Raw genomic sequence first — 24,850 nt, forward strand, 5'->3', positions numbered from 1 at the left:
AACGTGGGCAGAGATCTTATTTGATGCTTTGTGCATTGCAGTATTCTCAGTGCTTGCTACATAGCTCAATAAAGACCAACTGAATAGATGGAATGATTTAGAAAAAAATCACATTAGAAGAGGTTCCAACTTTGAAGGGGACGGAGAGGTCTAGCTTGGATAAAAGGGGACCAATGAGTTATCTATTTAGCAAATTTAGGAACAGAAGGATTTAACCTTTTTAATTAAAATGGTTAATTAATAGCTAAGCAAGGGCTATGGACTTTGGCTTCTTATGAAATGAATGTGGGAAAGAAGGTTAAATAATACGACTTATGAGTTTCTTCCAGAATCATGAATCTGTGGGTTTTGGATGTTAAAAGAAGGCTTCTAACCAAATGGAATGAGACATGGCCATCTCTCACTTGAACTGCAAACTCTTCTGGTCAGAGTCAGATCTAATTTCTTCTTTTACCCAAGATGCTGAATACAAGGCCTAGCACCAGACTCTATGGACATTTGATAGAAGAGAAATGAGGAGGAATTCCCATCTTCTCACCCAGCTGTTCAGAAAAGCTTAATTTGGTCATGATGGATTCAGAGTTGGGGGGGGTCTTGCCTGTGCCTATCACTACCGAAGGGGGAAATTCTCATTCTTCACTGGACTGAGGGCTGGGCTCATCCTCTGGGCAGGAGGGAAGTCCTGATTTGCCTAAGCATCTGCCCCAAAAATGGAGCCCAAATTTCCTGAGGCCAGGCACATTCACCCTAAAAAAGCAGCCTGACTTTCCCCTGTCTGCCAGGCAAAAGTATACTTTGAACATTACCTCAGCATGAGTTTTAGTGTTGAATCAGAGTGAGACTCATGACCAGTTCTGGTGAGAGAATCCTCCTGCCTCCTGCTAGCTAGAAATAATATCATTCATCTCGGTCTTCAGAAAATGACAGCGCTAGAAGACACTTTCAAGATCACGCTGGTGAATGCCTCACTGCAACATAAGCTCAGCAAAGAAGGGCCTCTCCTGGGGGCCGCCCAGATAAATGCTAGCTTCCTAGCTCCTGCCCTGTGCTCATTCCCCCACCCCAGCTCACTGTCCGTGTCTGTGTGGATGGCTTCCACGAAGAGGGCATCTCCAGAGTCCAGGCGCTCCTCCAGGCTGGCTCTGGTATACTCCGGTCCAGCAGGGTCCAAGCCTGGAAGGACACATATGTCAGGGCCCTTTCATGTCAGCTGCAAGAACCACCGTGGACTCACCACCCACTTACCCAGCTGCTCTTTCAGTTCAGATCAGGGTCCTTGTTGAGGCAAAAGGGCAAAAGATCTAGCTCAGGACCACGTTTCCTGGGCAACTCTACTCTGTTGTCTCTGTCTCAATGATAGTTTCTCTGACTCTAAAATGAACTTGGTAGCACTAACCACTTCATAAGGGCTAATGTGAATAATATTAGTCCCCATGTAGTAATAACAGCAGCTATAAGTTTTTGAATAGTTACTATGTGCCAGCCCTTGTGCTGAGCAGTTTCACACATCTAGTCTTTGTGACAACAGAGTAAAGTTAATATTACTCTCTCTAGGCCTTTGATTGTATCCCTTTCCCTCTTCCTCCCCCAAAAAAGCAGACCCTGAGACAAGGATTTAAAGTGCAAATAGCTTATTTGGGAGAAGATCACAGAAAACAGTGGAGGGTGTAGAAAAACAAGTCAGAGAATGGAGGAAAAATTCAAACGAGTAGATTACCACTTTGGGTCTCATTGCGCTGGGGTCCCTCTGGAGGATTTTGTAGATCATGACTCAGAATTGTCCCACTGAAGTGCCAGGAAGCCAGGGTATTTACCTCACAGCTCCAGTCCCTTATTGATTGAGATAGTTTCTGAAGCATGAAGTTTTTAGTACTTTGCAAGTACTTAGCAAAATCATCTAAAGGTGATTTCCATAGTGGGCCAAGGAGATATGAATTTTTACAACCCACTTTACAGTTGTAGAAACTGAGGCTCAGAAAGAAATACATGTCCTCTTATACTAATATTAGTATTAGTATAATTATACATTTTAGTGGTGATTGATGACTTGGTCATAAGAACAAAGGTTCAATACTTCCCTCTGCCAGCCTCAGGAAAGGCTCTTCCAGGGCATTTTCTATCTCCAAACCTGAGAAGGTGGGCAGGGAAGAATGTTACCTGTGATCCGTCCCAGCTGGCCTTTGTAGAAGTGTCCTACCATGCCCCCAACATGGGCCCCCAGGCTGACACCAATGATGTGGATTGAGGACTCTGACACACCCAGCACCTAGAACGGGCATTGAGAGTGAGCTGAATTTGGGCCACAGCAGCTCCTGGCCTTACAAGGGTTAACACTTTCCCTCGAGGCGTCAGAAGCAGGGGGTCCTGGATATGACACCTCTGCCACATATGCATTGGGAAAGAAGTGCAGAAATCTGATCCTGTTAATGACTTGCTCTCTCCCTGGGCTCTCAACCTCCACTTACTTTCTCTCTGGATCCTAAAGCTTGAGAGTGATGACCACAGCCATTCCCTCTTGAGGGCCTAGTAGAATCGGCCATGGCACCCCCCATCTAACATGCAGTGGCACATTTTACAGAGGGGCAGCAGGAGGCTCAGAGAGGTTCAGTAACCCGCCCAAGGTCAGCACTGTAAGTGACAAAGTTAAGGTTTGAGCCAAAGACCCACAAGCTATTGGGTGACTCTGCTTCCACCCTAAAGCTCCTCCTCCATTTTTCTTTCTGACTGTTTTCTCGCCCATAAGCAGCTAGAACTCATCCAAAGCTCTTCTACACTTACCAGGAGTTTACTGAGGAAACGGGATATCTCGAGACCCAGCTTAACCACATTTTCCACGGCTGAAAAGTAGACACCTGTAGAGCCATAAACCCAGTCCACGGCGATCACATTAGCATCTGCTGCCCGCAGAAGGGCACCAATGAATTCATCAATCCAGGAAGGCTTTGTTCCTAAAGCCCTAGACGTGGGGCCAGAAAGGTTAGGAAGATTATCTGTCCAGCCAATATCCCTTGTCATGGAAGTTACAATGACAACTGTAATTCTGTTCTAGAAACAGAATAAACCCAGAAACGAAAAAAGTCACAACAAGTAGGAGGGGGTTATGGGCAGTAAACCCTACAGCACTTTGTAAGGAGGATGTAATCCCAAAGTCAGCAGGGCTGCTGTCTGCACATGTGGAACCTATGTGTAAATTATAAAAGGGTTCCTTTATTCCAGATAGATGCAGCCTCAGGCCAGGGCTTAGAGCCCAGATCAGAGTTTGGCTCTAAGTCAGGTGCCTTTGTGCAATGCCTACACCGCACAGACCATATGCACTGACCCTGTTTGTGTTAGTCATGGAAAAGAAAAGATAGGTTTGTGTATCAGAGTTAAGATCTGGAACCTCAATTGTCATTCTATAATATAGGTACTTTCCTGGAGGATGTTTTCATTTACTCATTTATTCACTCACCCTTTCATTCATTAACATAAATTAACAAATGGGCCAGCCAATATGCTAGGTGCTCTATAAGAAATAGAGAAAAATAAGATAACCCCATCTTTCTGGAATTTACTTAGGACTTTTCTAGGAAAAGGAAAATAATGGAAAACATTTCAGGAAGATTTTTCCACGAGACCGGTAATGGGAAAGAAGTTTTCTGAATGCCCAGAGCCTGCTAACATGGACAGAGAAGCCCAGAGCATGGGCATATGCCATGGAGTATGTCTTTGGGGCATCTGGAAGCAGACAGTATGGCAGGGCTGCTGAGCTCTCCAGCTCCATTAGCCATCTCTGGGTTGGGGGTACATACCCAGCCTTAGATAGTAGCCAAAGGCAAGGTTTGCTGGAGAAGAGACTTTGGCACAAGAGTGAGAAGGGAAGCCTACAGAAGGATATGGCTGGGTCTCTGGAGTCAGGATTTGCGAGGCAGAGAGAACCCAGAGATAAGGAAACAATGGTTCTCTGGGCAGTGCCTCACTGGCCACCTCTTCATTGGGCGCCCCCAACTCCAGCTGCTCGGCAGTGCTACTGTTTCACCATATTCTCTCCCTCTCTCCTCCCAGCAACCTTTCTCTGTCTCCGGTGTTGACAATGGGCTTTGGAGAAAAGATATTGGCAGGAAGGATAGTGATTGAATTGGGACCTAGTAACCATATATTATAACAAAATTTGGACTGTAGGGCATCAAAGAAATTGAAGAAGTGTGTTACACCTGAGAAACACTAACCTCTGGGAATGGTGAAGTAGCACCCATAAGTAGAAGTTGATTAGGTCACAAAACCCGGGAAGAAGTGAAGAAGAGGAAATAAAACCCTGGCTAAAAACACCACGATGTTACCCCTTAATGACTGTACAAAGCCTATGACCTCATCGGCTGAAATGTATCATGCAACCCACGCTTCAGGGAGGAAGAGCTCACTGAGATCAAGCTCCCTTTTATTCAAATACAGAAACTGAGGTTCTGTGCGCTGGAGTGACTTGTCCAGGGTCACACATATTTGCTGTTTGAGAGTGTGTAGATGAGACTAAGGAGAGGAATAACATATATGACCACCAAGAAAAACAACACCACTGTGTTCATGTTGATAAGAGACACCTTCAAAGTCAGCAGGAGGTGAGCAATGGGACCCGTGACAGGCAGTAAATCCATTTCTCCTCTTGCCGTCCTCTAACTTCCTAAGGTGTTATGGTCGCTTTCTAGTTCTTAGCTGAGGTGATCCTATTGGTTGGTTGGCTCCCACCTGAATCCATGGATAACTAGCTTGGTTCCTAGAGTGGCATTGAACCCAGAATTCTGGATGTCACTACTTTCTTCCACTAGCTGCCCACAGCCAGGATCCAAAGGGGTGAAGAGGAGAAATTGGACTTTGAGACTGGTGCCTCGGAGGAGATTAGCATTCTGGAAGTCAGTGCACTTTTTCTGTGGGGTAGGAGGTGCATCTCCTAGAGGAAAAAACAAGCAGACAAAAAAAAGAAATATCCAAAGTGAGGTCATCTGCTCTTTAAAGAAAGGTGTTCTTGAAAGGAAGAAAGAAAGGAACAAGGGCTTAAAGGCATTCATTATAAATCAGCTAGTGCAATAATCAGGCTCATTTATAAAAGGCATCACTTCTGTAACCAAAACCTGTGAATATTTTTCATGTCTAAAGATAAAATGCCAGAGAAGAATATGCATATTGGTCAACTAGAGAAGATTAAAGGCCATGGTGAAATGGATATTGTTATGGGCTAAGCTGAGTCCTCCCCACAAACTCATGTGTTGAAGTCCTAATCCCCGCTGCTGCTTCAGAATGTCACTGTTATTTGGAGATAGGGTCCCTACAGAGGTAATTACATTAAATTGAAGCCATTAAGGTGAACCCTTATCCAATAGTACTGGTGTCTTTATAAGAAGAGGAAATTTGGTCACAGAGGAAAGAAGAGGTGAAGACAAACATAGTAGATGAACATCCACAAGACAAACAGAGAGGTTTAGAATGGATCCTTCCCTCACAGCCCTCAGAAGGAACAAACCTTATTGCCACCTTAAGCTCAGACTTCCAGCCTCCAGAACTGTGAGATGATAAACTTCCGTTGTTTAAGCCACCCAGTGTCTGGCACTTTGCTACAGCAGCACTAGCCCTAGCTAAATAATGCAGTTTCCTGAAAAGAACCCTGGGCTATGAAATGAGCAGTTGCCCTGGGGACTAGGCTCATTTTGGTCTGAAAACCCTATCCCAGAAGGTTTCAAACTCCCCACTCCAGGAGTTCCCCAGTGGCTTGGCCGGTTAAAGATCTAGCATTGTCACTGCTGTGGCACAGGTTTGATCCCTGACCTGGGAACTTCCAAAAGTGCATCCAAAAACAAAAACAACTCCCCATTCCCATCATGTCTTGTTGTTTTGAGCAATCCACAGCCTTCCAGTGCCCAGCACATGGCTGCCCAGCCAGATAGTGGAGAAGACCCTTAATGGGCTATATGTACTCTGCAGAATCTTCCAACAGATACCTTTAAATAGGATATTTTGTGGTCAAGTTCAGTCACCGAAGGGCCTTTTACAACACTGGACCGAAAAAAACAGCTTGAAACTCCTGCTTCCCAGGGAGCTGAAAATCTGGCCTATCTTCAGTACCCAACAGCCCACCTTCATGTCTGTGATAAAGAGGTGGGGCATCTGATACCCAGCTCATCTTACAGAGAGAGACCCGCAGAAGCAGCAGGGCACAGGCTGAGCACTGCACAGGGCCCCAGTTCTGGTGCAGTCAGAAGCTACCTTGCATTCCTGCCATGGGACAAAGCCATCTGCAGAATCAGAAGAGAGGTCCAGATTGCAGACTGATCTGTGCAGGCCTCTTTATTCAAGTCTATGGAATGGTTATCTGCTCTCAGAGGTAACTAGGGAGCACGTGTACAAAGAACACGTGGATCTGTGGTGCACTAGGTATGGTACTGTGAGCAGACTGTGGGAACCCCACCCTTAGAGAGTGCTGACAGTGGTTTCCTCACCTCTGCTCCTGAGGCCCAGACCTGGTCCCTAAGCCTCCTTGTGACTCCCTTCTGAGAAGCCAGGTCTTGGACACCACTGCAATGAAGCCCGGTCAGACAGTGCAGCACCCCCATTCTCCTTGGCCTGCAGCAACTTGAGCTCCTGTGGGACATGAGAGACCTCCTCATCTGTCTTCCCCAACCTTTGGCTTTTTGAAGAAAAGATGAAAAGACTACTTGAGCATGAGACTCGAACCCATACATGAATACATTTACTCTACTGGTCATGTAGGGAAACCTGCATCCATCAGACACAGTATTAAGAGTCCTTTAAAATGAGCATAGTATGTCACAAAGCAAGCCCAACGAACGTCACAGAATCAGTATATTCCAGACAATGTTATCTAAATAAAATGCGACAAAATCAATAACAAAATTACTTAAAGATACATTTGGAGATTTTAAAATTCCATTTTGAGTGATGAATGAGTTAAAGAATAATCACAATGGAGACTAGAGAATATTAAAAACAAAATGACAGTAAAACCAATACAATATCAAAACTTGAATAAAGTAGCTTAAACTGCACTAGGCTGGTATTTATAACCTTAAAAGCAAATGTTTGGGGTAAAAGGGGGAAAATATAGATTAGGTAATCTTGTGACTCAGAAAATTGAAAAAAAATAAAGCAACTGCAAATAAAATATTGGGAAAGAAACATAAAGGAAGTGGCTGAAATTAAAGAAAACAATGAATATGAACGGCATCATTAACAACTCAGTCAGTGCAATTGCTTAGGCTGGAGAGAATTTTTGACACTTGACTTTATTCCACATCCCCATACAAATGGTGAGTAAATCCTCAGAACGAAATATTCAGAATTAAACCATTCTGACTACCTATGCTGTTATCACCTTGGTCTTAGCCACCATCATCTCTCAAAATGATTGCATAGCCTGCAATGCTTTTCCTGCCCTTATTCTTGGCTTCCTTCAGTCTATTTGCAACACAGTAGCTAGAAAAGTAAATCAAATCATGTCAACCTCTGTGCAAAAGGCTCCAAGGCATTTCACTCAAAATAAAATCCAGAATGCTAACAGTAAAAGAAAGCTCTAATATCCTAGACCATCCCCTCTGGGAGCCCTTTGACTAACTATGGCTTCCTCCATTCCAGCCACTGTTCTCCTAGCTCTTCCTCACTCTAGACAGGCTTCCGTCTGAGGGTCTGCACACTGGCCGCTCCTTCTGCCTGGAGTGTCTTTCGCTAGACATCCACGTGGCTAATTCACCTCTTTCAAGTCTTTGCTTGCCAAACCTCTAAGCCCTTGTTTAAATTGCAACCTACCTATGCTCCTCACCTCTGTTCTTTCAATCTTCCTTATCATGATCTATTTATTTTATAGAAATTATCATCTAATAAATTCTTTTTTTTTAACCAGTTTATTATTAAACATATCGTTGTTTTTGTTTTTGTTTGCTTTTTAGGGCTGCACCTGAGGCATATGGAGATTCCTAGACTAGGGGTCAAAATCGGAGCTATAGCTGCCAGCCTACACCACAGCCACAGCAACGCCAGATCCGAGCCACATCTGCAACCTACGCCACAGCTCACAGCAAAATTGGATCCTTAACCCACTAGCGAGGCCAGGGATCGAACCTTCAACCTCACGGTTCCTAGTGGGATTTGTTTCTGCTGTGCTATGAGGGGAACTCCACTAAACATATTGTTTATTGATTTCCCCACATTAGAAGATACTTAAAGAAAAAAGGGATTTTTATCCATGTTGTTCAGAGTACTGCCTAGAATAGTACTTACTATGCACAATAAAAACCAAAAGGTAGTTCTTTGAAAAAAATAATGAACAAGATGTACTTTAAAAAACAAACAAACAAACAAACAAACAGGAGTTCCCGTCGTGGCTCAGTGGTTAACGAATCTGACTAGGAACTATGAGGTCACGGATTCGATCCCTGGCCTTCCTCAGTGGGTTAAGGATTTGGCGTTGCTGTGAGCTGTGGTGTAGATTGCAGACATGGCTTGGATCCCGTGTTGCTGTGGCTCTGGCGTAGGTCGGATGGCTATAGCTCCGATTCGACCCCGAGCCTGGGAACCTCCATATGCCGTGGGAGTGACCCAAGAATTGGCAAAAAAGACCAAAAAACCCAAAAAGACAAAAAACAGATGTATTTTTTTTTTTTTTGGCTGTACTCATGGCATGTAGAAGTTCCCGGGCCAGGGACTGAACCCGAGCCGCAGTTGCAACCAGCACCACACCTTTGGCAATGCCAGAACTCACTGCACCACATGGGAACTTCCAAATCAGATCTACTTTTGATAATACAGATTAAAGAAAAAAAAGAGGGAAGTCACAAATAAACTATATAGTAAATTAAAAGGGGATGTAAACACAGCATTTTTTAATTAAAAAAATTTTATTATAGCTGATTTACAATGTTGTCAATTTCTGCCATACAGCAAAGTGACCCAGTTATACATTTATATATTCTTTTTTTCCCCACATTATCCTCCATCATGTTCCATACACAACAGATTTTTTTTTAGAACCACAAAAGGCCTTGCTTATACCCACTCAACAATTAAAAATACAGATAATTTCCTAGAAAATGCTTAATTTCCTAGAAATATACAGCTTACTGAAACTTAGTCAAGAAAGAAAAAAAAAATCAAGTGTAAAACTGTATCATAAAGGAATTGATACAATAGTTTTAAATCTGTTCATCAAAAAACTCTACCAGACCAATTCTACAGAGAGGCTCTAATGACCCTTCTATTCTCTTACACACACTCTTCCAGAAAATAGAAAGGGGGAGAAAGACTCAAACTCATTCTTTGAAAATTACCAAAATGTCAAAACTGGAGAAAGAAAGAAGGAGAAAGGAAAATTAATGGCCACTATTGTACAGAGACATAAAAACCCTAGATAAAAATCAAATCCTTCAAGGATAACAAGAACCAAAAATACATCATGGCCAAGAATCATGGGTTTAATCCAAGAAATGACAAGATGGTTTAACATTAGAAAATGTATTAATGCAACTCGCATAAGAACAGATTAAAGAAAAAAGTCAAATGCTCATCTCAATAGATGTAGGAAAAAAACGATAAAATTCAACACCCAACATAAGAAAGGAAAGGAATCTACCAAAAGCCTATAGCAATGATTATACTTGGTGAAACATCTGAAGCATTTCATTCAGAACTGGGAACAAACAAGAATGTCTGTTATCAGTGCTTCTATTAAATATTACTCTAGAAGTTCTAGTCTGAAATAGTAAAATAAGACAATAAAATAGGATAAAAGTTAGAATGTTTGAAGAGGGGGAAAGGAATTGCCAGTATTTGTGGATGATAGAATAAAACTGTCCAAGGGAGTTCCCAATGTGGTACAGCCGAAACAAATCCAACTAGGAACCATGAGGTTGCGGGTTTGATCCCTGGCCTCTCTCAGTAGGTTAAAGATCTGGCATTGCTGTGAGCTGTGGTGTAGGTCACAGACGTGGCTCGGATCCCGAGTTGCTGTGGCTGTGGTATAGGCCAGCAGCTACAGCTCCGATTCGACCCCTAGCCTGGGAACCTCCACGTGCCTCAGGTGTGGCCCTAAAGAGACAAAAGACAAAAAAATAAATTATTTAAATAAATTAAAATTGTGACTTTAAAAAAAAAAGAGAATAAAACTGTCCATCAATCAAGACTATGGAACCTGGCACAGTGAACATGTTCAGATACCCCTTCCCCTAAAACCACTTCAACCAAAGAGTAATGACAGATGAATATCCAAAAGAGAGAGAGAGAGAAATATAGACAATCACAAATACAAAATCAACATCTCCATGAAAAAGAACAAGAAGCGAACTGCAAAATGGTGCTGGGTTCCAAGTCTAGGAGAAGGCAGTGGTTGTAACACTTCAGCTTTGGGAAGTAAGTGGGGCCCCAAAGTGGTCAATGTCAGGTGTGGAAGACCCACCTGTGTAGCCAGTATCGTGGAGAGGGGCTCCCCAACTCAGGAAAGTAAGATAAAAATGAAAACAATACAAACAAAAATAGCTACTGACTTTTAACTGTGGCTATCACTCTATTCAGAGAGACAGGACGGAAAGCAAGGCCTCATTCACAGGAACTAAGACAATGCACCACTCTGGAGGGGAGAGAGCAAAGATGAGGGCTCAAGTGGGGAGACAGACAGGAGAGAGACCAAAAACAGACTTTTCATTGAAAATTAAAATGAAACTAGTCTACCGTTAGAAGTCAAGATAATGGTTATCTTTGGGGAGGTAGTGATTAAGATGGGATATAGGGAATGGGTTTCAAAAATCTAGTAACATTTTATATCTTGAGTTGGATGATGGTTACACAGGGAACTCATTCTGGAAAGTCATTAATCTGCATATTAATATCCTGTGTACTTTTTGGAAAATATGCTGTACTTCAATAAGAAGTTTACTTTTTTAAAAGCATGCAAGCAAAATGTTTAAATATATAAAAGAAATAAGAAGTGTACAAAGATAGTCAATAAAGCTAATAAGTGGGTCATGAATTCATTCCAGGTGAAACAGAGTTTCAAAAATCTTTGGGAGTTCCCGTTGTGGCTCAAGTGGTTAACGAACCCGACTAGGATCATGAGGACTCAGGTTTGATCCCTGGCCTCTCTCAGCGGGTTAAGAATCCGGCATTGTGGTGAGTTGTGGTGTAGGTCGCAGACTTGGCTTGGTTCTGACGTTGCTGTGGCTGTGGTGTAGGCCAGTGGCTACAGCTCTGATTCAACCCCTAGCCTGGGAACTGCCACAAGCCTCGGGTGCGGCCCTAAAAATACGGAAAAAAAAAAAAAAAAAAAAAAAAGAAGCTTTTTAATATGAGGGTGCAGTTAAAGAGTACAGACAATAGAGAGGCTCCAACATTTATCTAGTAATTGTTCTCTAAAGGAGGAGAATGGGAGAAGCAGCAATATTTTGAAAAGGTAATTGTTAAGAAGTTTCCATAACTAAAAAAGATATGAGTTCTCCAATGAAAAGTTATACTCAGTGTAATGAGCAAGATAAAAAATAAATTAATCTACACTAGGCAGATGATCATATAACTGCAGATCATTAGGTATAAAAGATATTCTTTTTTTGTTGTTGTTGGTATTTTTGTCTTTTTAAGGCTGCACCCGCAGCATATGGAGGTTCCCAGGCTAGGGGTCTAATTGGAGCTGTAGCTGCTGGCCTATACCACAGCTCACAGCAACGCTGGATCCTTAACCCACTGAGCTAGGCCAGGGAACGAGTCTGCAACCTCATGGTTATTAGTTGGATTCATTTCTGCTGCGCCACAACAGGAACTCCTGTAAAAGATATTCTTAAAAATTCCTAGACCAATGCATTGAAAAACTTAAAAGCAATGAATAATTTTCTAGAAAAATATAATTTCCTGAAACTGACTCAAGAAGAAATAATACTCCAAATAAACCTAGGGGCATCAAAAAAAAATTTGAATTGGTAATCTTCTCTAGCCCTAAAGTACACTAGATGGTTTTGTTTGAGAATGCCACCAAACCTCTAAATTGTAGATAACCTTTATGTTATCTAAAACTGTCTATCTAAAATTGTTCCGCAGAACAGAAACATATTTTATGAGGTTATGATAATCTTTTTTAAATTTATTGTTTATTTATTTATTTATTTTTTGTCTTTTTGCCATTTCTTGGGCCGCACCCATGGCATATGGAGGTTCCCAGGCTAGGGGTCGAATCGGAGCGGTAGCCACTGGCCTATGCCACAGCCACAGCAACTCGAGGATCCGAGCCACATCTGCAACCTACACCACAGCTCATGGCAATGCCAAATCCTTAACCCACTGAGCAAGGCCAGGGATCGAACCCACAACCTCATGGTTCCTAGTCAGATTCGTTAACTACTGAGCCACAACGGGAACTCCATTATAATCTTAATATCAACAGTAGACAAGGGCGATACAAGAAAAGAAAATGATAGATAAATTTCCTTTAGGGAAAACAATAAATATAAAAATACATATAAAAACAAATATTGGCAAATAAAATTCACTTTTTTTTCTTTCTTTTTTTTTTTTTTTTTTTACTTTTTAGGACTACACCCAAGGCATATGGAGTTTCCCAGGCTAGGGGTTGAATTAGGAGCTACAGCTGCTGTCCTATACCACAGCCACAACAACTTGGGATCTGAGCTATGTCTGCGACCTACACAGCTCACACAATGCCAGATCCCTGATCCACTGAGCGAGGCCAGGGATCGAACCCAAATCCTCATGGATACTGGCTGGATTCACTGCACCGCAACAGGAAGTCCAACATCATATTTGTTAAAATACCCCATGACCGAAAGATTTGGCCCTGGTGATATTCATCTAAACTCATGGAATTTACAGGAAAATATAAAAGATTATCTTCATAGGAAGATTGTTTAAACAAGACACCAAAAGCACAAATTGTAATAAGAAATAAGAATTAAGACAAAATGTACTGCCACTTTTCCTATAAGATTGATAACATGAAAAGATTTGATAATACAAAGTTTTGGTGGAGAGAAAGGCAAACTTCTTTACAGGGCAATTTTTCTCACATCTATCAAAAATGTGTAAGAAATAAATCCTTTTAGATCCAGTATATAGTGTACAAACAGCCATCACATAAAACAAGATATAGGGTCATTTTACACACACATGCAAATACACAAGCTAGGAGAAAGCACACATGAAGCTAAGGAGCACCTTTCAACGCCACCTGTTGATGCAGGTGAATACACTTATGCAAGCTGAACTTTGGAACAGACGCCTGAAGTTTTGCAAGGGAGGCATGAATCATAAGACGTCTAGGAAGATGTGAAGAGCAGAAATGAACCAAAAGGTAGTGTGAGCAACTCTGCGCAGAAGGAATGACACATTCTAAAGCTGGTGATTGAGAACTGAGTCTTGTGAAGGTAACAGAAAAGCAGTCTGCTGTTGGGGGGAGATGGAAGGGAGTTTTCCAAGGGTGATGCCATTGCTGGGTGGAGGAGATCTTTACTCCTCTGACATTCTCTAGCCACAAGGAGGGTGTAGATTTGCTATACGCAAATGGCATGTGAGGGAAATTGTGCTAAAGGTCATTGCTTATCTGTGGTTAACAAGACTAGTTATCATAGTCCTGCCAGGTGGGAGACACACCTGAACTCGAGTTGGGTTGGCAAGATTAGAAAGGACCTCTGATAATCTCAATGACAAAACTGGAAATTTCTAATTTTGAAATTAACTCTATTTTTAGAACAGTGGATATTTATAGGGAGGAAATGAATTACATTTTGGAATTAATAAAATGTTATTTCCTTCTCCTCTTCCTGGCTTGTACAAGGTGAAAAGGAGTAATTCAGATTTTAGAAAAATGAGTAAAACTACTAGAGGAAGTTCATTTTCTTTGTGACTTGAGAAACTGCCATCATTCCTGTTATGATTGTAGGTTTTTTTCTCCGTCTTTTAAATTCATCTCAGGAGAGGGCTTTTAGGGGACGTTCCAAAGGTTAGTGCTGCATAAATAGATAGTTTAAAAAATAGAATTATTAAAGAAGTTTTACCCGAGGTTCCAACCCCCAGCTTACCTGTAGTTCCAACACTGAACCACAGAAGGAGTCCCCATGACCAGAAGCATCTTTCGCAGAGGCCTGAGGGCATTGCTGAGCTGGAAGACTCAGAGCTGGGGTGAAGCCGACCACTAATGCCAAAGAGATCCCATAACCCAGCCTCTCACAGTTTCGAATACCAAACATCCACTTGGGTCTCACTAATCATTAACTGGCCTCATGACCTGTAAAAGAAAAGTAAACTCTCCCTACCAGTTTAACTTCCACAAATTTTGTTTCTTTTTCTTAATGAAAATAAACATACTTTTCTTTCTCTCTCTTTTTTTTTTTTTTTTTTTTAAAGCAGGGGACATTGAAACACATTGTCCTTCCTCTCTGAGCCAAACACTATCAGGAAACTACTTCCTGCACCTCTCCTACTTCCCATTATAAAATGTTAGTAAAAACCAAGGCAGAAGTCTTTCATCTCTAGGGGATCACAAAACCCTTGTTGTACAGGAATCATCTGTGGAGTGTTTGCCTCTGTAGGAGTGGCTGAGGGCAGAGACTTTCTGTTTTCATTTTTTAATTCCCAGAGCCCAGCACAGAGCTGAGCCAACAACACGTTTCATGTATACTCGGGGAAAAAATGGAAGATCAGTCAGCTTCTGAGAGTATTATCTTCTCATAGAATCTTGGGGCTAAAAGTACAGTCCAACCTCTAAGGAGATGTTTAACTTCTTGAGTTCACAGATGAAGAAACCAAGAAATAAAGAACGAACATGACCTATGGAGAAGTGGCAGGGCTGAAGAACCAGGGTGTTTCCCATGTACCTCATGGCCTGTTCATCCAAAATGATGGCAGAAGCCACAGAACACTAGTTCTACGCAGGTGAGGGAGAAGGGGAGGCACTGTACTTGCCCAGCACTCTTTAAATTTTAGCACATTGCTGTGAGGCAGAGACCCTACCAGCAGGGCAGTATGGAACTTTTGGGTCAATAGCTCATGAGAGGAGTACTATAGACATACAGCTTCAGGGCATAGAGGGGTTAAGTACCTTGCGAAGATTCATGCAGAATTGGGATTCGAAGCATGACAAGCTCTGAACCACTGTACCAGGCTGTGCCAGGCCTGTCCAAGATGGGGATAAAATGATTTTGGAGGGGCCAGCCCTTGCCTCCCCTCGTGCACATGATCCCACTGCTAGGCACTGCTGCCACCAGGAAGGAGAGTGGCAACACACAGGGCACTATTGGAGGCTGTTCTGCTGTCACACACCAAGTCAGGTACAGAGTTCCAGGTCTTGAGAGAAAAGATGCCAGGAAGGGACTAGACATGCAAAAGATTTATTAGGGATAATATCTGTGAAGAATAAAAGGGGGAGCAGAAGATGGCAGAGAGAGACTTTAGACCCTGAAAAGCATGGGAGAAGGAAAGAAGATTGCACAGGAAGTGTCAGAATTCCTCAGCCAGGGCACTGGGGAAGCCTCAAGCTGAAATTTCCCCTTAAAGCAGCTAGGTCCCATGCAAATGAGCTGCATTAGCACCCCCACTCTGCTCAGTCATTAGCTGAGGGCAGCCTCAGCACAAAGACAAGAGTAGATCCAGAGGGCAGCAACTGGGACTATCAATTAGGTTTCCAACAGGAGGTGACCAATGACTGCATCCTCCTGGTCATCCCACCCTGCCAGAGCTGGCTCACCAGGCCAGTCATTCCAGTTATACTCAGGCAGAGCTCCCCGTGCAGCATCAACACACTTGACATTTAGAGCATGCCCTCCTTGTCATATTCATCATCTGGTACAGTGCTCTCCATGTGGGGTTGGAGTGGTTCTAGGCAGGCCCACCTGCTTCAGAATCATCTAGGGGCTTGGGGCAGACTGCTGGGCCCAACCCAGACATACCTAATGAGAACCTTTGCAGCTGGCCTCAGGACTATGCAGTTCCAGCAGGCTCCACAAATGACTAGACACTGCCAGAGCCACCAGTTTTCTGTTCACTCTTACCATAGCCATCTCCGTTTCACCAGTGAGGAAACCAAAGCTCACAGAGGCCAGCAGCCTGGGGAGCATTGCTTCAGGGGAACAAGAAAGTGGGGTGACATGTTTTAGAAGGTGAGGATAGAGACCTTTCTATCAGAAGACACTGAAGGAACACCAGCTTATAATCAGCGTATATGGTCCATCTCCTCCAGGGAGAATGTCAGCCTTAAGAAGGCAAAATCCTGATTTCTTTTGTGCAGTGAGGTGTCCCCAGCACCCAACACAGTGCTTGCCACACAGCCAGTGCTCCATATTTGCTAAGAGAAGGTACAGTGCATCTGGTATGGTGGGCATATTTAGTGAGGATACTGGGGTGGGGCCTGAGCCCGAGATGGTGTTTAAGTCCCCATTGTAAAGTGGAGTCAGAGGAGGGCTTTACTTTTCTAGGATCCAAGAACACAAGGAGGTAGCAAGAAACCAAGGATGTTGGGTTCAAGATCCAGTGCTTATTGCTCAAGGGTCCCTGCTGTGTGCTTGCTGCCTAGAACAGGGCCTGGTGTATAACAGGTGCTCATTAAACACCTGTTTTGAATGAAGAGAGGAGAGAAAAAGAAGGGAGAGAGGGGAAGGGAGGGGAGAGGAGGCAGTAGGCCACAATCCCTGGAATCCACAGAATCCCTTTCAGCCTTCCCTGCCTGCCTATTCCCAGCTCAGATAACCAGCTCCCTCCCTTTCCTTCAGGATCCCTAGCTGACAGTTCCATAAATGAATAAGCCTGTGTGGGGTTGGAAGGATATAAACTAACACACTAATAAAACAAATTTTAGGATATTATAATTCTGGACCGCACCAGTTTATAACTACAAAATGAGATCACATTAATTTTTGTTGTTGTTGTTGTGCCCCTGCCATGTGGAAGTTTCTGGGCCAGGGATCAAACCCATACCAGGGCAGCGACCTGAGCTGCTACAGTGACAATACTGGATCCTTAACCCACTGAGCTACAAGGGAGTCCAAAGTCACATTAATTTTTAAAGTGTGGTTTTTAATATGTATATTGTTTTTAAAATCAAGAAGTACAAAAGCATGTGGTGAAAGATAAAACTCTACACCCCCCTCCCAATGCCCCAGATCCCACAGAAGGCAGTCATTGCTAATATTTCCTTGCATGTCCTTCTAGAGGTATTCTATCCTATCCATTCCAAACTTCTCACACACTTGCTGATCCACTACACAAACCCTTTGTACCTTGCTTTTCACAGTAAACAAAATACTCTGCACCTGGCTTGTTCATTTTTTAAGGCTGCATAGAAGCCCATTAGAATGTCTCATCAAATTTTCATGCACAGCCCAAAATGGCTTAAGTCCCTATTCAACTCAATTTTCACGAAGTCTGATCTTTAGCCAGTTTCTTTTCCAACTTGAGGTGAAGACCCCAATTTTGGAGCCTCCACTCCTGATGTTCTGTATGTGCTGCATGTGTGCACATATACATACCTTCTCAGAACAAACCATATCATGTGAGCATAAGACCATCTAAATTCTTATAGAGTACTTCATGCACTTTGTGCCCCAGGTCACATAATCTTTTATTTTAAAGCCATCTATATTCTGTCTCCATTTCCCCAGGAAGAGAAGTTAATGCCTTGTTTGTCAGGACAAATGTACTGTAGGTGCCTCAAAGCCTCCAAATGTTGAGAGAAACTAAAAATTGCAGCTTTAAAATGAAAGTTTGATACTAAATTCTATGGTTTAGTTTTTGTTCCCTGAGATCTGATAACTTCAGAGTAAAAAGAGTTGTGAACCTTGAGAGCTTGTTGCTGGGTATGGAGTACTGCAGGGCAGTTCCACAAAGCTGAAGAGAGAGGAAACCTTGGGGTCGCTGTGGGTTGTGTCTTTCGAGTGATGGAAGAAACTGGCTGCAGGTGACTTGTCTGCCCATTTCACAGTTTCAGCTGGGCTCGGCTCTGCCCACTCCCACTTTGCCCTGACAACTAACTTTCCTCTTGATGTCACTTCAGTTGTGGGAAGGTGAAGAGAGGGCACGGGCTGCTACCAGCACCATCTCACTCCTGAGTTTCATTTTGGCTTTGTCTAAAGAAACACTTGCTAATTATAGCTAACAATTAGAGTGTGGTAGGACTGGAGACAAGCAGACCTGGGTTTAAACCCCAGCTCCATCTCATCCCAGCCGTATGACTTTAGACAGGTGGCAGTGTCTCAGAGACCAATTTCTTCACCTGTTAACAGGTACTGGTGAACTGCCTAATGCACAGCAAGTCCTTCTTCCTCCTCTTCTCTCTCCTTCCCCAAAGGAAAGAGTCTCACTGACTCCCTAGGTGTCACTTTTTACAAACCCTAAACCCGGGGATGAGAAAGTGATGGCAAGGCTGATCCCTCTGCCCTGTCTGGGTCCTTAATCTGATCTCATTCCTCGAGGAGCTGATCCACGGGGATGGTCGACTGTGAAATCATCAGTCTCCATGCCTTTCCCCACACCTCCAGTGGCTCTGGATATTTAAAAAAGTTGTGAACCTTGCCCTGGGGAGATGAAGATAGCAAGAGGAAATGGAGAATGCAGTGGCTGAAGAAGCTTGGAGAAGGATGGAGGAGGCCAGTGCTAATTTTGCACATTTTAAAAACATATGTATTGCTAAGACTTCCAGATAACATCTAGCAATCTTAGGTAACATAGAAAGCAAATGAAGTACCATCCTTTAGTATGTCAAAAAAATTATCACTAATCCCTGTAATGTTACTCACAACCTATTCTGTTTTTCTGTACACGTATATTAACTTGGTTAGCATAAGTTCATAATGTCCCTCAGGTTACTTTTAAATTTACTCTAACATTATGCATAAAATTAAGTTTGTTATTTTTTCCCTCTGTTCATCCTCATCCTCCCTCGTGTCTCTCTTAAACACACACACAAACACACACACACACACACACACCCCTGCCCTCAGAGTGAGAAGGCAGAGCCCAGGAGCACAGGTGTGGGTGGGTAGGCAAGAGGCGGGGATGGGTGTGGGAGCTGTTCTCTTGCGATTGCCTCTATTTTCTCAGAGAAATAGGAAGCAAAATTGCCAACTGAGAGTAAAATTTGGAAAGAAGGTTTGAGGTTTGAGAAAAAGAGTCTGACAGTCTGATCTCTTTCTGCGATGAAGAGTGAGAATTTGCAAAGCAAATGGAACAGGATTTCTAAAGAGAGATGCTCTGTCTCCAACTCCAGTTGAAGTTCTACACTGAAAACAACAAATACTAAGTCCCCAGCCTCCCACCCTGCCATGATCCCCTCCCCTCACACACACGCCTCCACCACCATGTTCTAAAGAGGCTGGAAGGAACTCGAAAGACAGACTCCAGTAGGACTTATTAAAAGGTAGCAGAACTGCTCTAGGATTCTGCCCTTCCCCACCTCCCCCAGCTGAAAATCAGCAGTTTGAAGGAAAAAATCACAAGAATCATGGTTTTGTGGGGGTTTTTCCTTCCCTTCCTGAAAGGGGAGAAAAGGCAGTGCTCACCTCACCCTCACAACAAGCTGGATGAGTAGGGACTACCAGCTGAGATTAAGGGTGACCACATGAAGGTGCCAGTGGCATCTGCTTCTGAGTTGGCTGTGTCCCGGGCAGCCTGTGTCCTATTTGAGAGGGATGGTGGAAATGCAAAAACAGCAGCAGGTGGGGAAGTCTGCACTCCTACTTTTGAATGTGACCAGGAAAGATAAGTTTCCCTTGGGATGAGTGGAGCCCTCAGAAGACAACTGGCTTAAGCCTTTCCCATGAGGGCTCCATTGATGAAGGTGGTCTCAGGGTGACACTAGAGAGGGACAGGGAACCCCCAAAGAGGGAAGTGAGGAATGAAGAAGGTGTCCAGTATGTCCTTGAGCCCAGGACTGACTGTGGTGGGGAGGAGAGCATGAAAAGTTTTAGAACTGATCAACTGGACTGAGATTGCCATCTCTGGGTGTATATCAAAAGAAATGAAAACAGGGTATCAAGGAGTAACCTATGCCCCCACATTCACTGTACCACTATTCACAATAGCCAAGATATGGAAACAACCTAAATGTCTGTCAACAGATGAATGGATAAAGTAGATGTAGTACATACATACAAAGGAATATTATTCAGCCATGAAAAAGAAGAAATCCTGCCACACAAAGCAACATTGATGGACCTTAGGGCATTGTGCTCAGCGAAATAAGACAGACAGAGAGAGCTATTACATGCTATCACTTGTATGTGTATTTTTAAAAAAATGTCAAATTCGGAGTTCCCGTCGTGGTGCAGTGGTTAACGAATCCAACTAGGAACCATGAGGTTGCAGGTTCGATCCCTGGCCTTGCTCGGTGGGTTAAGGATCTGGCGTTGCCATGAGCTGTGGTGTAGGTTGCAGACACGGCTCAGATCCCGAGTTGCTGTGGCTCTGGCATAGGCCAGTGGCTACAGCTCCGATTAGACCCTTAGCCTGGGAACCTCCATATGCCACAGGAGCGGCTCTAGAAAAAGGCAAAAAGACAAAAAAGAAAAAAAGAAAAATGTCAAATTCACAGAAACAAGAGAGTTGAAAAGTAGAAGCTGGGAGAAATAGGGAGGTGTTGGTAAAAGGGTACAACCTTTTGGCTGTGAGATGAATAAAGTCTGAGCATTTGATGTAAAACATGGTGACTATAGCTGATAACACTATACAGCATAGCTGAAATTTGCTAAAAGAGTAGAACTTGAATGTTCTTCCCAAAAAAAAGAAAAAGCAAGTGAGATGATGGATATGTTAACTAGATGAAGAGAAACCTTTCACATTGTATATGAATGTTAAATCACCACAACGTACACTTTAAATCTCTTGCAATTTAAATCTCTTGCAATTTTGTATATCATTTATACCTCAACAGAGCTGAAACTTTGAAAATTGGACTGGGATGGACTGGATGGGGTTTTTAATACCCACCCTCTCCAAAGACCAAAAATTATATGATCTGCCCAAGAGGATGCTAAGGGGCAGGAAAAGCAGTTTCAACAGAGTACGTATGAAGGCAGTAGCTAGAGAAAAAGAAAGTCATTACGTGTTTGTTTTTCACTAAATTGAGACTGTTTACCAAACAAGTTTCAAAGATAAAACAAGTCGTGCTTCACATCCCACTTGTTAAAATATTTTTCTTCCTTTTCTATACTGTAAGGTTTAAGCATCTCAGTTCTGCTGTTTGGCCAGTGCTAACAGAATTCTAATGCTCCACCTTAAAACTGCAAGCTCTCCTAACTACTGGTAAAAGAAACCCCAGAAAGACAAGGAGAATATGTTTCCTCTTCTACAGCTGCAGGAAAGCATACACTTTTTTTTTTTTTTTTTTTTTTTCAGCTGTGCCTGCTGCATGTGGAAGTTCTGGGCTCAGGGACCAAACCCACACCCAACTGCACCACAGCAGCAGCAATGCTGAATTCTTAACCCACCGTGCCACACTGGAACTGCACACTATTCTGCATTATTATATCATTTTTTATTAAGTGAGAAATTGAAAAGTCACAAGTCTCCATCTTAAACTTTTCAAGAAGCTTATGTAAAAATGTACATACTGTTTACTATTATTCTAAAACTGTCCTCAAAATGTATCTACAGAAGAGTTTTCCTGTACACCTAAGTTTAAAGCATCTAAATTTAAGACGTTATCACTATGCTGTGAATTGTAAACCCCTATCCCAAGTCTGCAATTCTGATTGTCCTGCTGAAGAATCTGTTGTCCTAGCTGTAATATTTAAAACATGTTTGTTTTCTCAACTATACAAATACATGAGAGTTTTCTGGGGCCAGAAAAAGAGCTTTGGAATTTTCTTCTCCCTTTATGTATAAAAGAATGATAAATCCCATGCCTTTGCTAGAGTCTTGCTTCAAATACAGAGAGCTTTGTCTCATTTTTATGTGTAAAAGAATGATAAATCCCATGCCTTTGCTAGTCTTGCTTCAAATACAGAGTTGAGAGTTTTGTCTCCTTTTAGTCAGCAAAGACCTTATTAAAGCATCAAACCCTCCATCTCTCACAGCCTGGCAGAGGTCCTTCCTAGAGGGTGTCTGAAACAGATGTGGCACTGCATGATGAAAGCATTCACATCAACACAACTTGATAAACTTCCAAAGTAAATACTGAATGTCTCTAATAGGCTAGACAGGGATGCTAAAGAGATAAGACACAACCCCTCACAAGTAGCCGGAGATTGTTCCAGAAGGCACAACAGGATCAGTGTGGTGACAGGACTAAGACAGAAGGCTGTGGATAAAGTGAGGAGAAAGGGCCACGTGCATGAACAGTCAGAGTAGGTTTCACCTAGGAGGTGCTCCCTGAGTTGGAACTTGAAGGATGAGTAAGAATTTACCAGATGTAAAAAGAGAGGGAAGAGCACTAAGAAATAAAGGGGATGAGTATGCACTGGAACGTGATGAGAAGTGTAGCATGCTCAATTTGTTATTTGTAAAGAGCACTCAGGAAGGTGATGAGGAAGGCAAGACTGGAATTAGAGGCACCAGATAGGAGGCTAATAAATAAACAACATGCTTTTATGTAGGTTCTGTCTAGAGGAGAGTAAAGACAAACAAATAGGTAACAACAAAACTGACATCATGTCAAGTGCCATGCCCAGGAAACTACAGTGTGCAGCTAGGAACAACAGCTCCCCAGACTTGAGAGCAACTTGGATTGTAGAAATCCAGCTGAAAGATACTTACTGCAATGAAGCAAAAGAGGCAGTAGATTTGAAGGATATTTAAGAGATAGAACCATCTAGCAGATGCTGTTGGGACCTCACATATACCCTTCACTGTTCCCATGCACCACACAGCTTGGCACTGCAAGCACCTTTGCATTTTTTTTTTTTTTTTTTTTTTTTTTTTTCTGCCATGCCGGCAGGTGGAAATTCCTGGGCCGAGGATCAAACCCTTGCCACAGCAGCAGCCCAAGCTGCTGCAGCAACAAGACTGGATGCTTCACTCACTGAGCCAAAAGGAATTCCCTCTGCATATTTACCTGAAGACACCCAAATGTGGTGCACAACAGGCAGGCCAGGAAGCACCAAGGAGTTAGCATCCCAGGAGTGGTCCTCCATCAACATCAGATGGCAGCTGGTGGATAAACATCCCAGGTTTGCTTGCCGCTCAGGGGGGACAACTCTGAGTGCCTTATGCAGAGAACCCAGAAGGACTGAGTCCCAACTGCCCACAGTGGTAACCCGCTCATTAATGCACCTTGCCCTGACTCCACTCCCTTCCCTGACTCAATTCCCCATTCTCCTAATAGCGGTTCCTGGAATCACCTCCCAAATAAACTACCTGCACTCAAATCCTTGTCTCAGAGTCCACTTTTGGAAATCCAATATGAAACAAAAAGAAAAAACCTAGGGAAAGATTAGATGGTGAAAATGAAGCCTCAAATATGAGGCTACAAGAGTTCTAATTTGGGATACACTGACCCCATCAACTGAAATAAAGACTCTTCAGGATAGGAAGAGGGAAAGATTCCGGGCAATGGGGAAGGACAGGATAAGTTTGGAAAGACTGAGCTTCAGGTACCCAAGGGACTGTTATCTCAAAATTCCCTGAGTACAAGGTTAACACTCTTGACTTCTTTGAAAAAAGTGAAACTGAGCATAAAAGGGACTACACAAGAGTAGAAACCACCAGAAACACTTCTCCCTAAAGGGTAATTACAGTTCTTCCTTTGATCTAAGAGAAAACAAAGCCCTAGCTGTCTCTTCCAGCCGATTTCTGTATTCTAGCTTCTCATAGTTGGCAGGACTCACTCCTTTAAAACCGTACATCACTCCCCACCAGCAGCCAGCAATGGCAGCTGTCGAATCACTGTCTCCACCGTGAAAAAAGGCTCGGTGGGCAAGCTCCTTCCAGGAGTCTCCTGCAGCCAGGATGGCATCATAGGCAATCATGGGGGCATCATGTCCACTACTGCCACCCCAGCCAGAGTAGCTCACGGAGGTGTAGAACTGATCCCTCTCCTTGACATCAAAGGGCTTCGGGAAGGTAGGGGCTGATTTGCCATCCCAAATCCCTCTGAGTTTTAGGTACTTTTCCCATTGGTCTTGGAAGTAAGACCTGTAGAAAGAAAAGAAACCTTCACTCAATTGAAAAAATAAAGTCAAAAGCCATAGATAGGTGAATGGGGAAAATCCCAAGATGATGTCAACTTTATTTGTTTAATCTGTCATTATATATTTTATTTTACTATTTATTTTGTATTATTTTCTTAACAGAAATTGTACATATTTAAGGTGTACAACATGACGACTTGATGTACATGGTAAAATAATCACTACTATCAACCTAATTAACACATCATCTCCTTATATAGTTACTTTTTTTTTTTTTTTTTTTAAGAGGGAACTTTGGAACATCATGACCGTGTGTGATTTCAGCAGAAAGTCTCTGGACCTTTTTATTCTAAGAAAGGCAACGTGAAGTGAGCTCATAAAAAGGGGAAGATGTGGCCTTACCACTTATTAATTAGCTGGTGGAAAAACCTATCTTGCGGGCATTTTAACCTTCAATACTATTTGTGTGTCAAGACAACACTGGAAAAAACATGTTCTAGGAAATAAGCAAGAAAGTTCATCTCAGCAATGAACAGCCACAAAAACCATAAAGAGTTGGAATACAGAACAGGATCCCTATACATGAGGGAAGCAGTGAAGCTGCCCTGCTGAGGTCTTTACTTGGCTACTTGGTGGCCACCTCTGCTGGGACTGTACTTGAAATCCCTAGCAGGCGGGTGGGGAGGGGGCAGGGTGCAGTGGATGGTGAGAGCAACCACGATGCTTACTATGTTCTATGTGTTTTAGGAAACACGTGCATG

At 42.9% G+C, this 24,850-nt stretch overlaps 2 protein-coding genes across 7 annotated transcripts in view; both read right to left on the reverse strand.

Annotated features, from left to right (window-relative positions):
• Window positions 1-14,320, reverse strand: part of PLA1A (phospholipase A1 member A) — a 27,543-nt gene extending 13,223 nt beyond the window's left edge. Inside the window, exons 1-5 of one of the 2 annotated variants that reach the window (XM_003483312.4) lie at window positions 14,055-14,320; window positions 4,723-4,924; window positions 2,779-2,956; window positions 2,158-2,266; window positions 1,072-1,173 (exon numbers count right to left, since the gene is read on the reverse strand). In XM_003483312.4, coding sequence (XP_003483360.1) covers window positions 1,072-1,173; window positions 2,158-2,266; window positions 2,779-2,956; window positions 4,723-4,924; window positions 14,055-14,127 — 664 coding nt within the window. In that variant the 5' untranslated portion in view covers window positions 14,128-14,320. The remainder of the gene's footprint in view (window positions 1-1,071; window positions 1,174-2,157; window positions 2,267-2,778; window positions 2,957-4,722; window positions 4,925-14,054) is intronic. The other variant, XM_013982411.2, reaches the window with a different exon arrangement.
• Window positions 1-24,850, reverse strand: part of ADPRH (ADP-ribosylarginine hydrolase) — a 43,106-nt gene that overhangs the window by 13,219 nt on the left and 5,037 nt on the right. For 3 of the 5 annotated variants that reach the window (XM_021068214.1, XM_021068215.1, XM_021068216.1), the window contains exons 5-7: window positions 14,055-24,093; window positions 2,779-4,924; window positions 1,072-2,266 (exon numbers count right to left, since the gene is read on the reverse strand). In XM_021068214.1, the coding sequence (XP_020923873.1) occupies window positions 23,691-24,093 (403 nt within the window). In that variant the 3' untranslated portion in view covers window positions 1,072-2,266; window positions 2,779-4,924; window positions 14,055-23,690. 5 annotated transcript variants of the gene reach the window in all.

Source organism: Sus scrofa, chromosome 13 (assembly GCF_000003025.6).
Source record: "Sus scrofa isolate TJ Tabasco breed Duroc chromosome 13, Sscrofa11.1, whole genome shotgun sequence".
NCBI classification, from domain to species: Eukaryota; Metazoa; Chordata; class Mammalia; order Artiodactyla; family Suidae; genus Sus; species Sus scrofa.